The sequence below is a fragment of the Geotrypetes seraphini genome, chromosome 10 (assembly GCF_902459505.1).
Source record: "Geotrypetes seraphini chromosome 10, aGeoSer1.1, whole genome shotgun sequence".
In the NCBI taxonomy this organism is placed as follows: Eukaryota; Metazoa; Chordata; class Amphibia; order Gymnophiona; family Dermophiidae; genus Geotrypetes; species Geotrypetes seraphini.
In genome coordinates this window covers 1,204,218-1,226,881 of record NC_047093.1, presented here as the reverse complement: position 1 = coordinate 1,226,881, position 22,664 = coordinate 1,204,218, and the positions used below count along the sequence as shown (strand labels likewise).

Here is a 22,664-nt window from a genome sequence, read left to right as displayed (position 1 = left end):
AAAAGAAATATATATACTGTGTGTGTGTGTGTGTGTGTATATATATATATATACACATATATACAGTAGTACCTTGGTTTACGAGCATAATTTGTTCCAGAAGCATGCTTCTAAACCAAAATACTTGTATATCAAAGCGAGTTTCCCCATAGGAAATAATGAAAACTCGCTTTGATACGTTCCCACCTCCCAAGGCCAGCAGTGCTGATCTACCCCCCCCCCCCCACCAGAACAGGCATTGCTCCCCCTGAAGGGCCCCCACCCCTGCGATCCGGCACCCTCCCCCCGCCGCCACCTGAAGTCCCCCAGACCCACCTGAACCTGCTTCTTACTTTTAGCTCGGCCTGGGCACCGGCATGTCCTTTGCGTGGTGCCGGTGCACGAAGATCGGCCTCCTCTTCAGGTCGCGGTGGGAGTGTGCCGGTTTGCGGGGGGGGTGGGGGGGGTGTCGGATCGCAGGGGGGGGGTGCTCATAAATCGAGGCACGCTCGGTTTCTGAGGCGCCGATTTTGCGAATGTTTTGTTCGTCTTGCAAAACACTCGCAAACCGGTGCACTCATAAACCAAGGTACCACTGTGTGTATATATATATATATATATATATATATATATATATATATGTGTGTGTGTGTGTGTGTGACATAAATAAAGAAAAAAAGACAGACATATATTCTAGCACCCGTTAATATAATGGGCTAAAAGACTAGTATATATATATATATATATATATATATATATATACACCCACACACACACACATATATATATATGTGTGTGTATATATATATATATATATATATATACTAGTCTTTTAGCCCATTATATTAACGGGTGCTAGAATATATGTCTGTCTTTTTTTCTTTATTTATGTCTCTTTCCCTACCCCTGTCTTTTTCTTTCTGTCTCTGCTGCTGTCTTTCTTTCTGTCTGTCTCCCTGCCCCTGTGTCTTTCTTCCTTTCTTTATGTCTCCCTTCCCACTTCCCTGTGCAGAAGCTGAAGCAGCATCCCCTCCATTTTCCTGTGCAGCAGCATTTCCCTCCCCCCACCCCACTTCCCTATGCAGCAGCAGTATTTTCCTCACCCTCTAGTTCTCTGTGCAGCAGCAGCAACATTTTCCCCTTCCCTTCCTGTGGTCTGGTGAGAGCAAAAAGATTTATACATTGGCAAACTTTAATGTTACCGCTCTGTATTTCCCTCCCTCGCCACGTCCCTGTGCAGTAGCAGCATTTCCCCCTCCGCCCTTCCCTTCCCACGGTCTGGCCGGTTCCCTTGCCAGAGTAATTTTAAGTTTAAAGGTGCCACGGCGGCTCCTCTAACGATCCCCAACTGCATCGGAAGGCTTCTCTGACGAGAGGAGCCGCGGCGGCACCTTTAAACTTAAAAATAACTCCGGCAAGGGAGCCGGCCAGACTGTGGGAAAGGAAGGGGTGGGGGTGGGGGTGGGGAGGGGGAAATGCTGCTGCACCTTAGGGTCCGCGAGTGTTGGGCAGTTGTAAGAGGCACACGTGCTGTACTCAACCCCTATTTTTTCGGCGAGACAGCTCAAGGTTTTAGTGGAGGATCTCCGAGTGAGTCTCCAGAACCTCTGCATTGATTTCTAAACTTGCCGTGCTGAGGCTGTAAATAAAGAGAGGGTAGTGTCTCTGCTGTCGAGCTTTTTGCCTTCCCTCCCCCCCGCCCGCCTCCAATTGAGCAATAAATATCAGGAGGAAATGTCTGGAGGTCCGCGAGTGTGGAGCATTTGTAAGCGCACATGTGCACTCCTGCCGACCACAGACCTACTGATCACGGATCACGCAGGTAAGAGTACGTATGTGCGCTTTACGTTTTATTATAGTGTATGTATGTAAAATTGGTGTAATGGTTAAGTTTGATATCAGTGCCAGGCAACAAAATTACTTATCCATGTAGACAAAATTGGTTTAATGGAAGAGTCAACATGACTTAGCTAAGGAAATCTTGCCCCATCAATCTGCTCATATATATATATATATATATATATATATATATATATATATATATATATACTAGTCTTTTAGTCTTTTTATATATAAATATAGACAGTAATTTTGTTGTTTATATTGACTTATAAATTTTGCCTGGCAGATATCAAACTTACCAGACAAGAAACAAAGTAGAAATATAGAAACCTGATGGCAGATAAAGGCCAAATGGCCCATCCGGTCTGCTCATCCACTATCTCTACCTCTCCCTAAGAGATCCCATGTGCCTGTTCCACGCCTTCTAGATCTCGGACACTGTCTTTGTTTCCACCACCTCTACTACCCTTTCTTTAAAAACTAGTTTTCCCTTAGATGCTCCTGAGCTTATCACCTTTTAACGTCATCTCATTTCAAAACTTCCTTTCAAATGAAAGATTTGCCTCAATCGCATTTATATCACATAGGTATTTAAACATGTTTCTCATATCTTCCCTCTCCTTCCTTTCATCCAAAGTATACATATTGAGATCTTTAAGTCTGTCCCCCATACACCTTTTGACAAAGACCATCGATCATTTTAGTAGCTGCCTGCTGGACCAACTCCATTCACTTTTTTGAAGGTGCATTTTCCAGAATTGTACGCAATATTCTAAATGAAGTCTCACCATAGTCTTATACAGTGGCAACACTACCTCCCTTTTTTCTACTGGCCATACCTTTCCCTATGCACCCTAGCATTCTTCTAGCTTTTCGAGCTGTTTGGCTACCTTAAGATCATCACATACTATCGCTCCCAAGTCCCGCTCCTCTTTCATTCACAAAGTCCTTCACCCCTAAACTGTATCATTCCCTTGGGATTTTGCAGCCCAAATGCATGACCTTGCATCTCTTAGCATTAAATCTTAGCTGCCAAATTTCAGATCATTTTTCAAGCTTCGCTAGGTCCTCAATGGAGAAGGGTAAATAGTGGGGTTAAAAAATAACTATCACAAATTCCACCCCAGCTTGCATTCAATATTCAAACTCCCAAAAAGCTGTAAATATATACAGGAGCAGAACTGAAGAAGAGCAAAACAGAGCTTTAAGCAGAGGAAAAGCCTCAGAACCCCATTAGGGATTAGGAGAAACCTCCCCTAATTGGAGAGAGTCAATCACTTCATCGGCATAAAAACCTCCGGTAGCAAATGCATTATAGTGGTGAAGTTGACTATTCACAGTTTCAATGAGCTAAACCATCAAATTATGGTTTAGAAAACTCTTAAATATATAAACCTATCTTTAAAGATGTGTGGAGCAAAACAAGCTGCCAGCCCAGCTGACGATAACCAAGCGTTTCGCTTTGTGGCTGCTTCAGGGCCTTAATGGGAATGGTCCTGCAAAAATAACAAACTTGAATTAAGACAAAATCCACTTATTGCATATACAATCAAGTTGCTTGTATTTCATGCTCAACTTCCACACACTTATTACCGGTACTTTCATGTGCTCAAAATTGACCCATGCAAAGATGGCTGCTAAGCGTCTACCCATTTATAAAGGACTGCCTATAATGAAAAGGCCAATCAGGTCATCAAAAACGTGTCCTATGAAACCTCTATGTAATAAAAAAAAAACTCATGTTACAGCAAATAATATTGCAAGCAGCTTCTAATACAAGAGAACTATTCAAAAAAAGCGACACCATTCAACTTAAGTGTTCAAGCCAACTGTCTCTTTGGCGTTTAATAATAATAACTTTATTTTTTGTATACCGCAATACTACAAACAGTTCCTTGTGGTTTACAATGCAAGAGACTGTACATATACAGCGAAGATACAATGTAAGGGAATGTACTATGCATTTGAGAGCAGTTTACAACACAGGAGACTGTACATATTCAGCATAGGTGTTTATACAGCGAAAATACAATGCAAATTTACAATGCAAGAGACTGTACATATAAAGCAAAGATATTTATACAGTGAAAATACAGTGTGAGATATTTATAGAGCAAGATACAATGCAAAAGACTGTATAATGCAGTTGAAGCGATTTACTATGCGAAGATAGTTGTACATATATTGCGAGGATACAGTGTGGTGAATGACAAGAAAAATGCAACCAGTATCAATTACGGGAGGGTGCCGAGAGGGGAGGGGTAAGTAAGAAGGATGGAAGTATTGGATTGAGGGGGAGGAAAAAAGAGTTCGGGGGGGAGGAGAGTTTGGTAGAGTTTGGTTAATTGGAGGGGATGGTTAGAGAAATTTATCATAGAGGTAGGATTTAAGAGATTTCCTGAAGGATGAATAAGATGGGGCAGATGAGATGAGGGTGGTCAAGCAATCTGTCCATCTGCCAGCTTGGAATGAGAGAGTTCTATTAAGGAATCTTTTGTAGGTACATCCCTTTGGGGATGGGTAGGTAAACAGGTAGGCATTGCACGTGCGAATGGTGCCTGGGAACGCAAAGTGGTGAGACAGATATATCGGGGACAAGCCAGTTAAGGTTTTGAAGCAGAGGCAGGCGAATTTGAAGATGACTCTCGCTTCTATTGGCAACCAGTGAAGTTTTCTGTAGTAAGGGCTGATATGATCTGACTTTTTGAGGCCATAGATTAGGCGGACAGCGGTGTTTTGAATGAGTCTCAGACATTTGATGGTTTTCTTGTAGGAGCTCAAATATATGATATTACAGTAATCCAGGGTGCTTAAGATTAGGGATTGGACCAACAGTCTGAAGGAGGGGAAGTCGAAGTAATGTTTGATGGTACGGAGTTTCCAGAGGGTGTAAAAGCATTTTTTGACCTGGGCATTGTTGTGGTCTTCGAAGGTCAGGCAGCGGTCTACGATGATTCCAAGGATTTTGATGGTGAAAACCTGATGGCAGATAAAGGCCAAATGGCCCATCCGGTCTGCTCATCCACTATCTCTACCTCTCCCTAAGAGATCCCATGTGCCTGTTCCACGCCTTCTAGATCTCGGACACTGTCTTTGTTTCCACCACCTCTACTACCCTTTCTTTAAAAACTAGTTTTCCCTTAGATGCTCCTGAGCTTATCACCTTTTAACGTCATCTCATTTCAAAGCTTCCTTTCAAATGAAAGATTTGCCTCAATCGCATTTATATCACATAGGTATTTAAACATGTTTCTCATATCTTCCCTCTCCTTCCTTTCATCCAAAGTATACATATTGAGATCTTTAAGTCTGTCCCCCATACACCTTTTGACAAAGACCATCGATCATTTTAGTAGCTGCCTGCTGGACCAATTCCATTCACTTTTTTGAAGGTGCATTTTCCAGAATTGTACGCAATATTCTAAATGAAGTCTCACCATAGTCTTATACAGTGGCAACACTACCTCCCTTTTTTCTACTGGCCATACCTTTCCCTATGCACCCTAGCATCCTTCTAGCTTTTCGAGCTGTTTGGCTACCTTAAGATCATCACATACTATCACTCCCAAGTCCCGCTCCTCTTTCATTCACAAAGTCCTTCACCCCTAAACTGTATCATTCCCTTGGGATTTTGCAGCCCAAATGCATGACCTTGCATCTCTTAGCATTAAATCTTAGCTGCCAAATTTCAGATCATTTTTCAAGCTTCGCTAGGTCCTCAATGGAGAAGGGTAAATAGTGGGGTTAAAAAATAACTATCACAAATTCCACCCCAGCTTGCATTCAATATTCAAACTCCCAAAAAGCTGTAAATATATACAGGAGCAGAACTGAAGAAGAGCAAAACAGAGCTTTAAGCAGAGGAAAAGCCTCAGAACCCCATTAGGGATTAGGAGAAACCTCCCCTAATTGGAGAGAGTCAATCACTTCATCGGCATAAAAACCTCCGGTAGCAAATGCATTATAGTGGTGAAGTTGACTATTCACAGTTTCAATGAGCTAAACCATCAAATTATGGTTTAGAAAACTCTTAAATATATAAACCTATCTTTAAAGATGTGTGGAGCAAAACAAGCTGCCAGCCCAGCTGATGATAACCAAGCGTTTCGCTTTGTGGCTGCTTCAGGGCCTTAATGGGAATGGGCCTGCAAAAATAACAAACTTGAATTAAGACAAAATCCACTTACTGCATATACAATCAAGTTGCTTGTATTTCATGCTCAACTTCCACACACTTATTACCGGTACTTTCATGTGCTCAAAATTGACCCATGCAAAGATGGCTGCTAAGCGTCTACCCATTTATAAAGGACTGCCTATAATGAAAAGGCCAATCAGGTCATCAAAAACGTGTCCTATGAAACCTCTATGTAATAAAAAAAAAACTCATGTTACAGCAAATAATATTGCAAGCAGCTTCTAATACAAGAGAACTATTCAAAAAAAGCGACACCATTCAACTTAAGTGTTCAAGCCAACTGTCTCTTTGGCGTTTAATAATAATAACTTTATTTTTTGTATACCGCAATACCACAAACAGTTCCTTGTGGTTTACAATGCAAGAGACTGTACATATACAGCGAAGATACAATGTAAGGGAATGTACTATGCATTTGAGAGCAGTTTACAACACAGGAGACTGTACATATTCAGCATAGGTGTTTATACAGCGAAAATACAATGCAAATTTACAATGCAAGAGACTGTACATATAAAGCAAAGATATTTATACAGTGAAAATACAGTGTGAGATATTTATAGAGCAAGATACAATGCAAAAGACTGTATAATGCAGTTGAAGCGATTTACTATGCGAAGATAGTTGTACATATATTGCGAGGATACAGTGTGGTGAATGACAAGAAAAATGCAACCAGTATCAATTACGGGAGGGTGCCGAGAGGGGAGGGGTAAGTAAGAAGGATGGAAGTATTGGATTGAGGGGGAGGAAAAAAGAGTTTGGGGGGGAGGAGAGTTTGGTAGAGTTTGGTTAATTGGAGGGGATGGTTAGAGAAATTTATCATAGAGGTAGGATTTAAGAGATTTCCTGAAGGATGAATAAGATGGGGCAGATGAGATGAGGGTGGTCAAGCAATCTGTCCATCTGCCAGCTTGGAATGAGAGAGTTCTATTAAGGAATCTTTTGTAGGTACATCCCTTTGGGGATGGGTAGGTAAACAGATAGGCATTGCACGTGCGATTGGTGCCTGGGAACGCAAAGTGGTGAGACAGATATATCGGGGACAAGCCAGTTAAGGTTTTGAAGCAGAGGCAGGCGAATTTGAAGATGACTCTCGCTTCTATTGGCAACCAGTGAAGTTTTCTGTAGTAAGGGCTGATATGATCTGACTTTTTGAGGCCATAGATTAGGCGGACAGCGGTGTTTTGAATGAGTCTCAGACATTTGATGGTTTTCTTGTAGGAGCTCAAATATATGATATTACAGTAATCCAGGGTGCTTAAGATTAGGGATTGGACCAACAGTCTGAAGGAGGGGAAGTCGAAGTAATGTTTGATGGTACGGAGTTTCCAGAGGGTGTAAAAGCATTTTTTGACCTGGGCATTGGTGTGGTCTTCGAAGGTCAGGCAGCGGTCTACGATGACTCCAAGGATTTTGATGGTGGGATTGATAGGGTAAGTTAGACCGTTGAGTTGTAGGGTGGGGGTCGTTAATTTGTGGTTGGGACTTGCAAGAAAGAGTTTGGTTTTTTCTGGATTTAGTTTTAGTTTGAAACGAGTGGTCCAATGATCGACCATGGTGAGTACTGATGAGATGTGTTGTTCTGTTTCTTGTGAGGAGATGGGGATGACAATTGTAATGTTATCTGCATAAATGTAGGATTTCAGCTTTCAGTCAAATAACATGTGTCCCAGTGATGCCATGTAGATATTGAATAGGGAAGGTGATAGGGGGGCTCCTTGTGGCACTCCACAGGGGTTGGACCAGGTATGGGAGTAGATTCCCTCATTGTGGACTTGGTAGGTGCGGTTTTTTAGGAAGCCTGTGAGCCAAGTTACTACCTGTCCCGAAATGCCTATAGAATCAAGGCAACTAAGCAGAATGTCATGGTCTACAAGGTCAAAGGCACTACTAAGGTCAAACTGGAGTAGCAGAGCGCTGTTTCCCTGGGAGAATAGTTGGAGGAGGTAATTGGTTAGTGACGCTAGGATGGTTTTCGTGCTGTAGTTAGTACGGAATCCAGACTGGGAGTCATGAAGGATGTTGAACTTCTTGAGGTACGACATGAGGTCCTGGTTGACAAGGCTTTCCATAATTTTGAGGAAGAAGGATATGTTGGCAATAGGTCTGTAGTTGGTGGCTGTGGAGAGTGGTTCTTTGGGGTTTTTGACAGTTGGAGATATGAGGATGTGGCCGAGTTCCAGGGGGAAGTAGCCGGTGGACAGGCAGAGAGTGACCCAGTTGAAGAGCTCCACTTTGAAGGGGGGAGCTATTTTCATGATGGAGGGTGGGCAGTTATCTAGTAGGCAGTTGGATTTGGAATATTAACTTATAGATTCACTCTTGTTCTCTAGCAGTAATGGCGATCTTTTGTGCTCCTCCATGTGATAGTGGGGGAATATGATCTACAACTGTTCATCTTAATTCTTCAAAGTTATGTTGTTCCTTTGCCTAATGCTTCACTACTGACTCTTCTATTTTTAAATGTAGAATACTACTGCATGTTCAGAAGAACATAAGTATAGCCTTACTGGGTTAGACTAATGGTCCATCAAGCCCAGTAACCCGTTCTCATGGTGGTCAATCCAGATCACTAATACCTGGCCAAAACCCAAGGAGTAGCAAAATTCCATGCTACCGATCCAGGGCAAACAGTGGCTTCTCCCATGCCTTTCTCAATAACAGATTATGGACTTCACCCAGCCTCATTCTAAAATTATGAGACATTTGCCCCACATAAAGCTTGTGTCATGGGCATATGATAACGTATACTAAGTCAGTACCGCAGTTCGTGCTGTGCCCCAGTTTAAATCTTTGGCCATCTATTGGGTGTATGAAAAACTGATGAGTCTCTAATGTTGAGTCACACGTTTTACATTTATTACATTTTAAATGTCCCCCTATAGATGGATTCCTCAATACTGTATATTTAGAATCAGGAGGACATAACACCTCTTTCAGGTTAGGCAGGCGACTAAAGTTTCAAGTTTCAAGTTTATTAATTCTTTTGATTAATCGCTTAATCATAGTTCTAAGCGATGGACAAATTAAAATACATTCAAAGGGGAACATTACAAAACAATACAATACAAACTTAAGACAATACAATAGGTTAAAAATTAACTTATCAAATTCATAACGTAAGGTAAAAAAGGGATAATGAAATACAATTTAATATAGGAAAGTAGAACAAAAAAGGAAAGGTACATAAGGGAACAACAACAAAAAAATAATAATAAAAAACATGTTAATAGAATAAAATCACTGACCTGGGTATTAAGAAATTAAATATCAAAGGCATCTTTAAAAAGAAAAGTTTTTAAATTACTTTTGAATTTTCCCAGGTCCTGCTCCCTTCGTAAATAAATTGGAAGGGCGTTCCAGGTCTGTGGCGCAGTCACTGAGAAAATAAATTGGCGTCTTGTATTTATGATCTTAAGTGAAGGGATAGTTAATAAGTTTTGTTCATTTGATCTTAAAGTTCTCACGGGATTATATGGTATTAGGCACTTATATATGAATGCTGGTGTTTTATTGAGAAGGGATTTGAAGGTAAGCAAACAGATTTTATATGTTATCCTGTGGATAACTGGAAGCCAGTGTGCATCTTTTAAAAGGGGTGTAACATGGTCAAACTTTCGAGAATTGGTAATAAGTTTGATGGAAACATTTTGAATTATCTGAAGGCGTTTAATTTCATTTAATGCTATTCCCTTAAAGAGTGCGTTACAGTAATCTATTTTAGAGATTACCAAAGAATGGATTAGAATATTTAATGATGTCGGACATAAGAATTTGGAGATTGAACGAATTTTACGTAATCTATAGAATGATGTTTTAACGATATTGCTAATGTGATTATGAAAATTTAATTTGTTATCGAAAATCACCCCTAAAATTTTTATGTTATTGACTAATTGTAGGGAGTTGTTTTTTATAGAAACTGAAGCGGGAAGAACGGAACTGTCTTTCCATGGAAATAACATAATATTTGTTTTTTTAATATTAAGTGCCAGTTTATGGTCCTCCTAGGTCACATGGCCTCCACGGTTCACGTGACTCCTTTTGCCAGACTTCACCTCCGTATTCCTCAATGGACTCTGGCGTCCCAATGGAACCAAGATCGGGATCCTGTCTATCAACTCATTGTCATGACTCCTTTGTTGAAGCAGTCTCTCCATTAGAGAATGCTCTCTTCCAATCTTTCCAGAGATTTTCTGTTTCATGCTGCTCCTCCGCAGAAGGTCCTAACGACGGACTCGTCAGCCTATGCTTGGGGGGCTCATCTGGATGGTCTTCGCACTCAGGGTCTCTGGTCCCAGTGCCTTTGTCACATCAATCTGCTGAAGCTTCGAGCAATTTTCCTCACCCTGAAAGCTTTTTGTTACCTGCTTCGTGACCGAGTGTTGCTGGTCCGCACGGACAACCAGGTCGCCATGTATTATATCAACACACAAGGGGGCACAGGGTCCCCATCCCTGTGCCAGAAGGTGATGTGGCTCTGAGATTGGGTCATTTGCCGCAAAATATTCCTTCAAGCGGTCTACATTCAGGGCCAGCACAATTGTCTGGCAGACAAGTTGAGTCGTCTCCTGCAGCCTCACGAGTGGTCCATCCATTCCTTAACTCAGGTGTTTGCTCATTGGGGGACTTCAGACATTGATATGTTCGCGTTCCCCCTCAATCACAAGTTGCCCCGCGTCTGCTCCAGGGTTTACACCCCTCTCAGGCTCGAGGCGGATGCTTTTCTGCTGGATTGGACGAACCTGTTTCTGTATGCGTTCCCTCCATTCCCTCTGATTCTGAACACTCTCGTCAGGTTCAAGTCCACGCATGTCACCATGATTCTGATAGCTCCTTGGTGGCCCTGACAGCCGTGGTTTTCCCTTCTGTTGCAACTTAGTTCCAGGGAGCCGCCTCTTCTGCTTGTTTTTCCTTCTCTGCTTACGCAGAGCTGGGGTTGTCTACTTCATCCCAACCTACAGTCTCTGCACTTAACGGCTTGGTTCCTTGAGACTTAATGCCCTCGTTCCAGTTCTCCCAGCCTGTGCTGGACATCCTGGGGGCATCTCGGATGGAGTCCACTCGCCAATGTTACCATCAGAAGTGGACCCGCTTTTCTTCCTGGTGTGCTACTTAGCAGCAGGAGCCTCTATCTGCTGTCCTGGATTATCTGTTACACTTGTCTGGCGCTGGACTCAAGTCATCTTCGGTTCGAGTTCACCTTAGTGCCATTGCTGCTTTTCATCAGCCGATTGACGAGAAGCCTATCTCTGTTCATCCTGTGGTTTCCCGCTTCATGAAAGGCCTTTTCCATGTTCATCCGCCCCTTAAACCTCCTCCTGTGGTTTGGGATCTTAACGTGGTCCTTGTTCGTGTGATGAAACCCCCTTTCGAGCCGCTAGCGCGGGCTCACTTGAAGTATCTTACTTGGAAGGTTGTGTTTCTTATTGCTCTCACTTCTGCCCGTCGGGTCAGTGAGCTTCAAGCCTTGGTAGCGGACCCACCTTTCACTGTCTTCCATCATGATAAGGTGGTTCTCCGTACCCATCCTAAGTTCTTGCCTAAGGTTGTTTCTGAGTTTCACATCAACCAATCCATTGTTCTTCCTGTGTTTTTTTCCGAAGCCCCATTCTCACCCTGGAGAAGTGGCTCTGCATTCTCTTGATTGTAAGTGTGTGCTGGCCTTCTACTTGAAGCGCACCACTCCTCATTGTTCTGCTCCCCAGCTGTTCCTCTCTTTCGATCCTAATCGCTTGGGTCGCTCTGTTTCTAAGTGGACCATTTCTAACTGGTTGGCCGCTTGTATGTCTTTCTGTTATGCTCAGGCTGGTCTCTCCCTGCCGGGTCGAGTCACAGGCCACAAGATCAGAGTGATGGCGGCATCTGTTGCTTTCCTCCACTCGACTCCAATTGAGGAAATCTGTAAGGCTGCCACTTGGTCTCGGTTCATACGTTTACCTCGCACTACTGTCTGGATGCTTTCTCCAGGCATGATGCCCATTTTGGCCAGTCCGTTTTGCAAAATCTGTTCTCCTAAATTGTCAACTCTCCCTCCATCCCATTCTGGTTAGCTTGGAGGTCTCCCATATGTGGAGAATATGCTACCTGCTTGTCCTGGGATAAAGCACAGTTAGTTACCGTAACAGGTGTTATCCAGGGACAGCAAGCAAATATTCTCGCAACCCACCCACCTCTCCATGGTTGGCTTCTTTGTTAACTATCTGAACTGAGGTCACGCTGAGGAGACGCATGCCCTAGGTCGGGCAGGAGGGGCACTCGCTCATGAGCGGTTCAATCGCAAGCTTGAAAGTCTTCAAGCAAGTCTGCTTGCGAAAACGTCCGCTAGGGGGCTCCATCGGTGACGTCAATCATATGTAGAGAATATCTGCCTGCTATCCCTGGATAACACCTGTTACGGTAAGTAACTATGCTTTTCGGCTAATGCGGCCCAGTGAAGCCAAAAGTTTGGATACCCCTGGTTTAAGATTATCTAATATAATAAAACCCTAAGCCGCGCATGCGCACTCCCACCTGCGTGCTCCCGTTTTCCGTGAGCTATAGAGCACCGCAGGTAGGAGTGCGCATGCGCGCAAATCTTTTTTTTTTCTCTCTCTCTCTCTCCCGAGACGGATGTTGGCCGCCGCAGCTGTCGGTGGCTGCAGGCCGTGGTGGCTGTCGGCAGCTGCTGGCCGCGGCGGCTGCTGGCAGCTAGAGGTCCACTGCCGCCTGCATTGGATTTGGCGCTTGCTTTCTCTGATGTCATCACTCCTCATGCCAAAGTTAGAAAAGTATGGGGAAGGGGCGCGGACACTGGGTAGGGGTAGGAGTGCAAAGGGGGGGACGGAGAGGAAGATCACGCCCGGAGTGGACCGACTACCCTCGCAAACCCCCCCCCCTTACTACGCCACAGGTTGTTTGTGAAGGGCTCTGGGGAAGATAAAAGCTGCGAGCTGAAGAATTAGAGTAAATTACTTTGTGAGAGTAGAGAGTAGGTGCTTTTTCCTGTATAAGCCCTAATAACTGGAATAATGTTCTGTTATATATAAGACAACAGAGTGACTTGAAGACTTTTAAAAGATTGCTATAACGACCATGGGAGGAAGAGGAAGGAAAGGGGATGTTAAGACTACTGGATGGGAAAGGGGGTGGGGGTGGGAGAGAGAGAGAAGAGAGAGAAATGTCAGACCAGGGAAAGGAAGGAGGGGGAAAAGGTTCCAGACAAAGGCAGGGGGAGGGGAAGGGAAAGACAGAGATGCCAGACCAAAAAGGGGGAGAAGAGAAAGAGGGGAGAGAGATGCCAGACTGGGAAAGAGGATAAACATACCAGACCATAGGAGAGGTAAAGAGAGGGAAGTATGCCAGAGAAGCATAAGAGCTACCATACTGAGACAGACCACAGGTCCCAAAGAGTAGAACAAATTTATGCTGCTTAAAATAAAGCAGTGGATTTCCCCCAGATTTGGGGGAGGGAGTGGGAGAAGGGAGAGATGTTGGACTCAAGTGAGGAAAGGAGAGAGAGACGGAGACAAATGGATTAGAAGGACAGAGGGGCTACTAGGGGTCCAGGAGAGATGGTAGGGGATAGGGAGAGATAGACTTCAGAGAGTGTGGAGGGGGCAGGAGAGAGAGATGGTCTTGGGGAAGGACGGAGGGGGACAGGAAAGGGAAAGATGGCAAAAGGGTGAAACAGGGTCAGAGAGAGATGGTAGAGGGTGTGAAAGGGGGAAAGGGAGAGATGGAAATGGTAGGACCACTGCTGCTTTGGGGCACTGAGGGAGGAAAGGTTGGTACGTCAGGACTGCTGCTGCCGCCTTGGGTAAGTAAAGACCCTGTCGGGTGATAAATGCAATGGAGGATCTATGAGGTCCAAAAGGATACAAAGGAAATGGTGAAAGGTGAGTGGTGGGACTGGGATCAGTGGGAGGCGCAGTGTCTGGGCATGATAGAGGCGAGGCATGAGTGAGGTCAGAGTCAGGGTATAGGTGGGGCTATTCTAGCACCCGTTACTGTAACGAATGTAATGGGCTAGTTTTATTATATTATTATTATTTTGTGTTTGTTTCTCAGTGTGCAAATAAGTAGTTTATGGTGAATCACTCATTGCTGAAAATACTCTGTGGTGACAAATTTCTCTCTTAACTGGGATAATTAACTATAAATTAAGAGATGCGCCCTGGGTTGCCAGAAATTGGTAGGGGGAAAGAAGACTGAACAAAAGCAAAAGAAATTTAGACCTGATAAGCTGTTTAGTACAGAACTTTTACTACTGTAGGGGTTTCTTTTTTATGATATCATCACCTGTTTTCTTTCTGCCATTTTAGCAAAGAGGCGAGCGAGATAGCCAAACACAGGCTGTGCTGACCAAGTTGAAATGTGCTGCAGGTAAGTCCATATAATGGCGGCATGGGCCAGATTGATATATTGCCCATTCCCCTTCTTTTCTTTTAGGGAGCTAAAGAGTTATGATTGTTAATGTAAAGTGCATTTTAACTGTTGTCTGGATGTGTTGTCTGGATGTGTTCAGTTCAGCACTGTTAGCTTTGACATGCACAAAGACTACTTTAATAGGAACCTTTGGTACCAAGAAAAAGTAGCATTATTTTATTGTAGTAAAGGGACATGAATACAATGTAAATAAGTACTTGGGTTGAATTTCAAGAACCTGCTGAGCAGGTAAGATACCAAGTTATATTTCCCTTCAAGACCAGTCCAGAAGCTGTGGGTTATGTCTATTGACCAGTGGATGAAGATGGAGAAATCAAGTAGTTCTATGTGATTTGCCCTCTAATGATACTGTCCAACCTTAGAATGCTCAGTATTTCTCTCTCTCTCCAGTGGATGCTGAGGCAGACTGTGCAGCTTCTGAACTAGTTGCTGGAATTTGTCTGAACCATTTGGAGTATTGGAATCCAGTAGAGCAGGGAGCTGATCTTTTGAGAAGATTTTGCTCCAAAAAAGGAAAAAAAAAATTGGGGAGCATAAGGGATAGCACAGAGGTGTCTGAGCTGTTTCACCTTTACCACTCTCTTAGTTGTCTGTTATTTTTGGACACTGAATCTGAGGGGAGGCAGTCATTTCAGTTTTATATTGTAAATAAGTTAGAAGAGAATTTTAGTTTGCTATCACCTTTTCTTTGGAAAGACAGTTCCTGATGAGGGTCAGTCCTATTCTTCTTTTTGGCAACTCCTGAGAGAAGTTGTATTTTAAGACCTGATGATGAAGGAATCACATGATACGGTGGATGCCTTCAGACGTGTTCCTGAGTCACTCAAAGAGCCCCTCCCACCAAATCTACAATAATCTGCACAGTATTAATAAGATGTCCCGGTATATAATTCGAAGACTAGAATATCAAACGCAAAACTTACCTTTTTAAATGTACACAACATTATGCACAAGGTATCAAACTAAATAAACATCTGAGTTGATGGCAGAAAAAGTCACAACAAAAAAGATAAAGACCACACAAAAGCTTTTGAGGATAAGATGGCAGGAGGACAAGTGGTGTATCAATTGCATGTATGTCCCGACTATGTAATTGTCTGGGCCTGGGAGGAAGCAGGCAAAGAGATACCAACTGTGGGGAATTCATTCTTCTCTCTCCACTTGCTCCCAGTATGGCTAGAAAGAAAAGCAGCTAACGCACTTCAGGAAGGGCAGAAGAGTTTAGGGGTTTACTGGTGTATTTAACCTAGACTGAGAGCAGACACTTCTCACCATTTTCTAGTAGGCCTACAAATAAGGAATAAGGCAGACTGCACTCCTAAGTCATGGCAGTTTAGCAGGCTAGCCTGTCCTTTCATCTGGCTTAGGAAACGGCAAACAAATGTCAGATGGGTGAGAATGCAAACCAACACAGATACCTTAATTGTGCTGTGAGCTGAATATTCAAACTAAACTAAACTAAACCTTGGGTTTATATACCGCACCATCTCCACGAATGCGGAGCTCGGCACGGTTTACAGGAAGAAGGATGAGAGAGGAACTACAGTGGAGAGATTAAAGAGTTAGGTGTAAAGGGGAAGGTGAGAGGCCTAAGAGGGGGGAAGTGTTACAGTTTTGAGAATAGCCAGGTTTTTAGGTGTTTGCGGAAGAGTTGGAGGGAGCTTGAGGTTCGGAGTGGGGAGGTGAGGTTATTCCAGATCTCAGTGATTCTAAAGGGGAGGGATGACCCAAGTTTGCCTGCATGGGAAATACCTTTTATGGAAGGGAAGGATAGTTTAAAAATTTGGGAGGATCTGGAGGAAGTAGGGGTTGGGGAGTTCCAGGATAGAGGGATAACGGCAGGAAGGATGCCATGTAGGATCTTGTAGGCCAGACACAAGTTTCAAGTTTATTATTTATTTGTTTAATCGCCTTTTCAAAATTCAAGGCGATTTACACATTAATAAAGTTACAAAATAAAAATAATATTAAAATAATTAAAAACTCACAAGACATAGACGATAACTGAACAAACTGGAAACAAAAGGAAGGTAGGGGAAGAAGTTACAATGTAATTGAGCAAAGTGGGGAGCCAAATAAGGAAAACACAAAAAGGATGGGATAAAAATAGTTGAATATGTGAAGAAAAGAGAAGTAGAAACAAAATTTAGTTGAATAATGTTAAAAGAAACCAATAAAATCAGATAACAAATGCATCGTTAAATAAAAAAGTTTTCAGTTTGTTTTTAAATTTGTCTAGATTAAGTTCTTCACGTAAATAGATGGGAAGAGAATTCCAAGTTTGGGGAGCCGTCACCGAGAAAATATACTGACGGCGCGTATTTATTATTTTTAATGAGGGAATCATTAATAAGTGCTGTTGGTCTGATCTTAGGGTTCTATTGGAGGAATAAGGAATTAATAGTTTATGAATGAAGGCCGGAGTTTTAAACAGAAGAGATTTAAATGTGAGCAGAGAAAGTTTGTAGGTTATTCTGTGGGCTACTGGAAGCCAATGAGCTTCCTTAAGAAGAGGAGTTATATGGTCGAATTTTTTAGCTTTTGTGATAAGTCTGATGGCTGTATTCTGAATAATCTGAAGACGTCTGATTTCTTTTTGTGCTATACCATTAAATAAAGCGTTGCAGTAATCTAATTTTGAAATTACAAGAGAATGGATGAGAATTTTCAATGAGTCATTATTAAATAGCTGGGAGATAGAGCGTATCTGTCTCAGTCTAAAAAAAGAAGACTTAATAACACTGCTGATATGATCGTGAAAGGTAAGTTTATGGTCCAAAATTACACCAAGTATTTTGGTTTTTTGTACAACTTGCAAAGGGAGTCCATTAATAGAGATTGGCGAAGTAAGTGTAGGGTTGTCTTTCCAAGGAAAAAGCAGTATATTGGATTTATTGATATTCAAAGCTAAACGATTATTGATTAACCAGTAGTGAATTTGTTCAAGTTTTGTGTTAATTCGGGCTATATCAGAAGGGTCGTCAGGATTGATTGGATGCAGAAGCTGTATATCGTCAGCATAAGCAAAAGTATTGAAACCAATTGATTGACATAAAGTCAACAAAGAGGCAAGAAATATATTGAATAAGAGAGGAGAAAGTATAGAACCTTGAGGAACACCGTACGTTGTGGAAAAAGTATCAGAAATTGTATTGTTAAAAGAGACGGTTGAGGAGCGATTTGAAAAATAAGATTGGAACCAGGATAGAACCTGGTCCGTAATACCTATTGTTTGGAGTCTGTTAATTAATAAATCATGATCGATTGTGTCAAAGGCTGACGAAAGGTCAAGAGAGACTAGAAGAACTGATTGATGATGGTCAAGGAAATAATGAATAGAGGTGGTCATACCTATTAAGGAATGTTCAGTGGAATGGTATTGCCTGAAACCAGTCTGATTAGGGTGAAGAATGTTGGTTTTTTCGATAAAGTCGGAGATTTGGTTGTGGACTACCTTCTCAGTTAACTTGGCTAAGAAAGGGATGTTGGCTATGGGTCTATAGTTTGTACAATCCTCAGCACTAATTTTGTGATTTTTTGAAATGGGATAAATATTTGAATGTTTCCAATCATTTGGCATAATGCCTTGTTTTAAACTTTCACTCACTAAAGAATGTATTGTTGACCAAAAATGCAAAAATATCGTTTTAGAAGAAAAGGAGGAATAGAATCGGTTTGTGAACCTTTTATGTTGATGGTTTTGATGATAGATTCAATTTCAGTAAGACTTGGGATATTAAAAGAAGAGCATTTAGTAGAGAGTGAAATGAGTTCTTGTGATGAATGAACTGATTTGAAGGTAGAGTTTATTGTGAAAGAGGTTCGAATCTCTTCGATTTTCTTTTGAAAGTATGAGGCGAGTTCATGGGCTGTGAGGTTAGTCTTTATAGCTGGTGTTTTCCGTTTGTCAGAGTAGAAGATTGAATTTAATATTCGATATAAAGTAGCAGAATTTGGAGCTTTTTTGATTAAGCCAGAGTAGAATTTTGTTTTGGCTAGGTTTATTTTTGTTTTGTAAAAATTAGAGTGTTTTTTAAATAGTTCATAATTAGAATTTGATTTGTATTTTCTCCATTTGCGTTCAAGAGATCTTAATTGTCTTTTTATAAGGGAAAGTTCAGCTGTATACCATGGGTTAAAAGTTTTCTTTGCAGGGAAGATTTTAGTTTGTTGGGGCGCAATTTTATCAAGTAGCCTAAGGGTATTTTTTGACCAAAGTTGAACAGAATCGTCTAAAGAAATAGATGTAAAATCGAAAAAGTTAGTTGAAATTTCTGCCTGTATTGTATCAGAAGATATATTATTGAAATCTCTAAATTTGATTATTTTTTGTTTGGGAGATTGGGGATTAGTATAATTGAATTTGTATGAAACCGATAACAGATAATGATCTGACCAAGGAACTGCTAAGCAAAAATTGAGGGAATAGTTAGTTATTGATGAGGAGGGAATGAGAATCATATCAAGAGTATGTCCTAGTTGATGTGTGGGTTCAAATATTAAAGGATGTAAATCAAGATGTTTAATATGCGAAAGAATAGTGTTGGTTTGATTATTCTTGGGGTCATCAAAATGAATATTAAAATCTCCTAAAATTAAAGGGTTAGTAGTGGAGGAACCGAAATCAAAAAGAAGTGATTGCAGTTCTGATAAATTTTCATTATTGATTGGAGGAGGCAAGTAAATAAGTAGGGCATCTTGTTTAGGCTTGGTCTGAAATGAGAATTGTAAGAATTCAATAGATGAATTTGGAGTAGAATAGTCAATATCTTTTAATAAGGATATGCGAAAAATTATGGCTAATCCACCGCCGCGTTTATTGCGGCGATGATTAAAAAAGTAAGTGAATCCTGGGGGACACGCACATTTGAAGTGGATCCTGGGGATTACTGGGAGCCAATGGAGCTTAGACAGGAGTGGTGAGACGCGATCAAATTTGCTTTTCGCGAAAACAAGCTTAGCTGCGGCGTTCTGAATCCGCTGAAGTCTGTGGAGGCTTTTCTTGGTTAGGCTGAGGTAGATAGAATTGCAATAATCCAATCTGGAGAGGATGATGGATTGTACTAGGACTGCGAAGTGTTTTTGGTGAAAATAGGGTCTGACTTTCCTTAGCATGTGAAGGCTGAAGAAGCATTTCTTCACCAGGGATTGGAGATGTTCGTTGAAGGATAGAGAAGAGTCTAAGGTGACACCCAGAACTTTGCTTGAGAACTCGAGCTGTAATGGGGGGCCGGAGGACAATGGGATGGAGGAAGGTAGATGGTCTAATATTGGGCCGAGCCAAAGGAGTTTTGTTTTGGACTCGTTTAGTTTCATATGCATTGTGAATGCCCAGGATTGGAGGTTCTTTATGCATGAGGATATGTTCGTGGAGAGGTTAGTGAGGTTCGAGTCGGTCTCAAGGAGGACGAGGATTCAACATAGAGTAGCACTGGTTAATGATCCTGTTTTGATAAAAACTCCAGCCTCTTTTATTGCCAGTGGTGTTACTAGTTACAGACAGTTACATTACATTACATTAGTGATTTTTATTCCGTCTTTACCTTGCAGTTCAAGGCGGATTACGTAAGAATTGATTAAGATATTAAGAATTATATATTGTTAAGAAATTAAGATATAAGAAATGTTTAGGGAATAGAATGTACAACTAAATATAACAGGAGATTCAATTAAATAAATCAGAATGTATACCAAGTAAATTGAATGAAGATTTTAGTAGCTGGACAACGTTCACACCTCATATATCAAAAACCTTCAGGCTACACACTTTCAATAACGCAACATATGAAAAATAATATAGACAAAGAACAACGGAGAAAAATGAACCTCAATTGTGAGGGGCCAGGACTACACAAGTACCTGGACCCATTCACATCATCACGGGTTCATAAAAAAACTCCGTGTACATTTAAATAATTCTCATTCATACGTTTTATCAAAAACTCTTTTCTCTTTTTTTCAAACTTTTTTGTGTGTGAACCTAGTCAGTAGTATTACTTATCTATTTTTCAGTGTGAACCAGAACCAAGCTAACTAAAGAATTATTTATGAGGGCAACAGCTCAACTTCACAGGTGTAAATAATTGTAGAAGCCTGAAAATACTGCCAACAATGAGAGCAAAAAACGTTCACTCATCTGGAAAAAAGATGGTTCTGACGATTCTTCAAGTCGTGTCCCTTTTTTTTTTTTTTTTTTTTAACAGAAAAGTCCTTCTGTTTCTCCTACAAGGCTACTTCAGGGGAGTATTCCATTATCCAGAATTTTCACCTCTACCAATATAGTCCATATCAAGCTAGCTCCTCTCCAAAATGGTTCTGGGACTGTGAGACGCGCCCGGCTCGAACAAAAAGCCGAACGAACCGGGCGTCATGACGTCATCACGAAAAACGTGATGCGTGATAAGCTAAACACCAGCCAATCCAAAATCTCAAATTCTAATCTCCCAGCTTCAAAATGTGTCACGAAAACAGAAACAAAACAAAAACAGACCCGGGGATGAAACTCTTCATAAAAATGGTTGCCATTCGTGTACAGTATTCAGGCCTTCAGGTTCTAATGTTTGCAACCGATTGATCCACTGCTGTTCTTTCTGCCACAGTACTCTTCTAATATCGCCTCTCCTCAAAGATGTAATTAATTTTTCTATCACATAGCACTTCAGATTTTCAAACTTATGATTTTGTTGAACACAGTGAGTGACTATAGGGGCCGTTAATTTGCTAGTATTCAGGCAACTTTTATGTTCTGTCATTCTTACTGTCAACGTTCGTGATGTTTGGCCCACGTATAACAAGTCACATGGGCACTGAAGAACATATATAATGTTTGTAGATTGACACGTGGAGGTGTGACGTAAATTATAGCTCTTACCATTTTTCGGATTAATAAACATAGGAGTTGTAACCATAATATTACAATTGGAACAGTGGCCACAAGGACCATGTCCAAGTGCCATATCCATATTCTGTGGATCAAAATGTTCTTTAGATGTGTGACATAACCAGTCACTTAAATTTCTGTTTCTTGATTGAGAGAAAATAAATTTCTTTTCAGCAAAACATGAAAGAGTTTTCAATAATGGTAAATGTTTTTTGTATTTACTAATAATTTGCTGAGACATGCGAGTTTGTTTTATAACACATGGAATTAATTTTTCTTCTACTTGAGGTCTACTGTATTCCAATAATGCTTCTCTCGGATTGTGCAAAGCTCTTTTTTTTGCTTTTTTGACCACATTATAAGGATAGTCCCTGGTGATTAACCTTTGTTCCAAAATTTTAGCTTCTTGTATAAATATCTCTTTGGTATTACATATCCGACGATATCTTAGAAACTGCGCAAAAGGAATACTAGTTTTTAGATGAGCAGGATGCATACTGTCAAATTTTAATAAAGTGTTTTTATCAGTGTCTTTACGGTAAATAGATGTTTCAAATCCATGATCTCTCTTCTGTATTAAAACATCCAAGAAGCTGATCTTATCCATGCTTGAAGACATAGTAAATTTAATAGATCGGTGACATTGATTGATTAACCTTTCAAAATCTTGTAGTTGTTGCAAAGTACCTGACCATATCATAAAAATATCGTCAATAAAGCGCCACCATTGAACTGCATGTTGAAATTCAGGGAGTATGTAAATGAAAGACTCTTCAAACCATGACATGTAAAGATTGGCTATAGTTGGTGCAAATGAAGCACCCATTGCAATGCCCGACAGTTGTTTATAAAACTCTCCATTGAAGATAAAGTAGTTATTTTGTAAAGCAACAGCACTTAATTCTTTCAAAAACTGTGTAACATTATTATTCCTATTAGGAAGAGTATTCCATAAAGTTTCAAGTACTGTGAGGGCTTCTTCTTGCGGGATGTTCGTATAAAGTGAGCAGACATCAAATGTCACCAAAATATAATTTGTGGGTACTGCCCCTTGTAAATCATTTAACATTTTTAAAAAATGTGTAGTATCTTGTATATATGATTTTATATTCTTCAGGAAGCCGCACAATTTTTTATCAATATATTTACTCGTTTTCTCCAACAGAGAGTCTCGAGCTGATACTATAGGGCGGCCCGGGGGGCATTGAACATTTTTATGTACCTTAGGTAGAAGATAAAATATAGGTATCTTAAAATGTTGTGGGGTCAAAAAGCTGAATTCTTTTTTTGTTAATAAACCCTGTTTTACTGCTTTAGAACAAATTTCCCCAATCA

General features: G+C 41.1%; 1 protein-coding gene across 10 annotated transcripts in view; it reads left to right on the top strand.

Annotated features, from left to right (window-relative positions):
* The window catches only part of GPS1 (G protein pathway suppressor 1), a 285,648-nt gene that overhangs the window by 142,845 nt on the left and 120,139 nt on the right, over positions 1–22,664 (top strand). For all 10 annotated transcript variants that reach the window (XM_033962197.1, XM_033962201.1, XM_033962205.1 and 7 more), the window contains one exon: positions 14,326–14,386. In XM_033962197.1, coding sequence (XP_033818088.1) covers positions 14,326–14,386 — 61 coding nt within the window. The remainder of the gene's footprint in view (positions 1–14,325; positions 14,387–22,664) is intronic.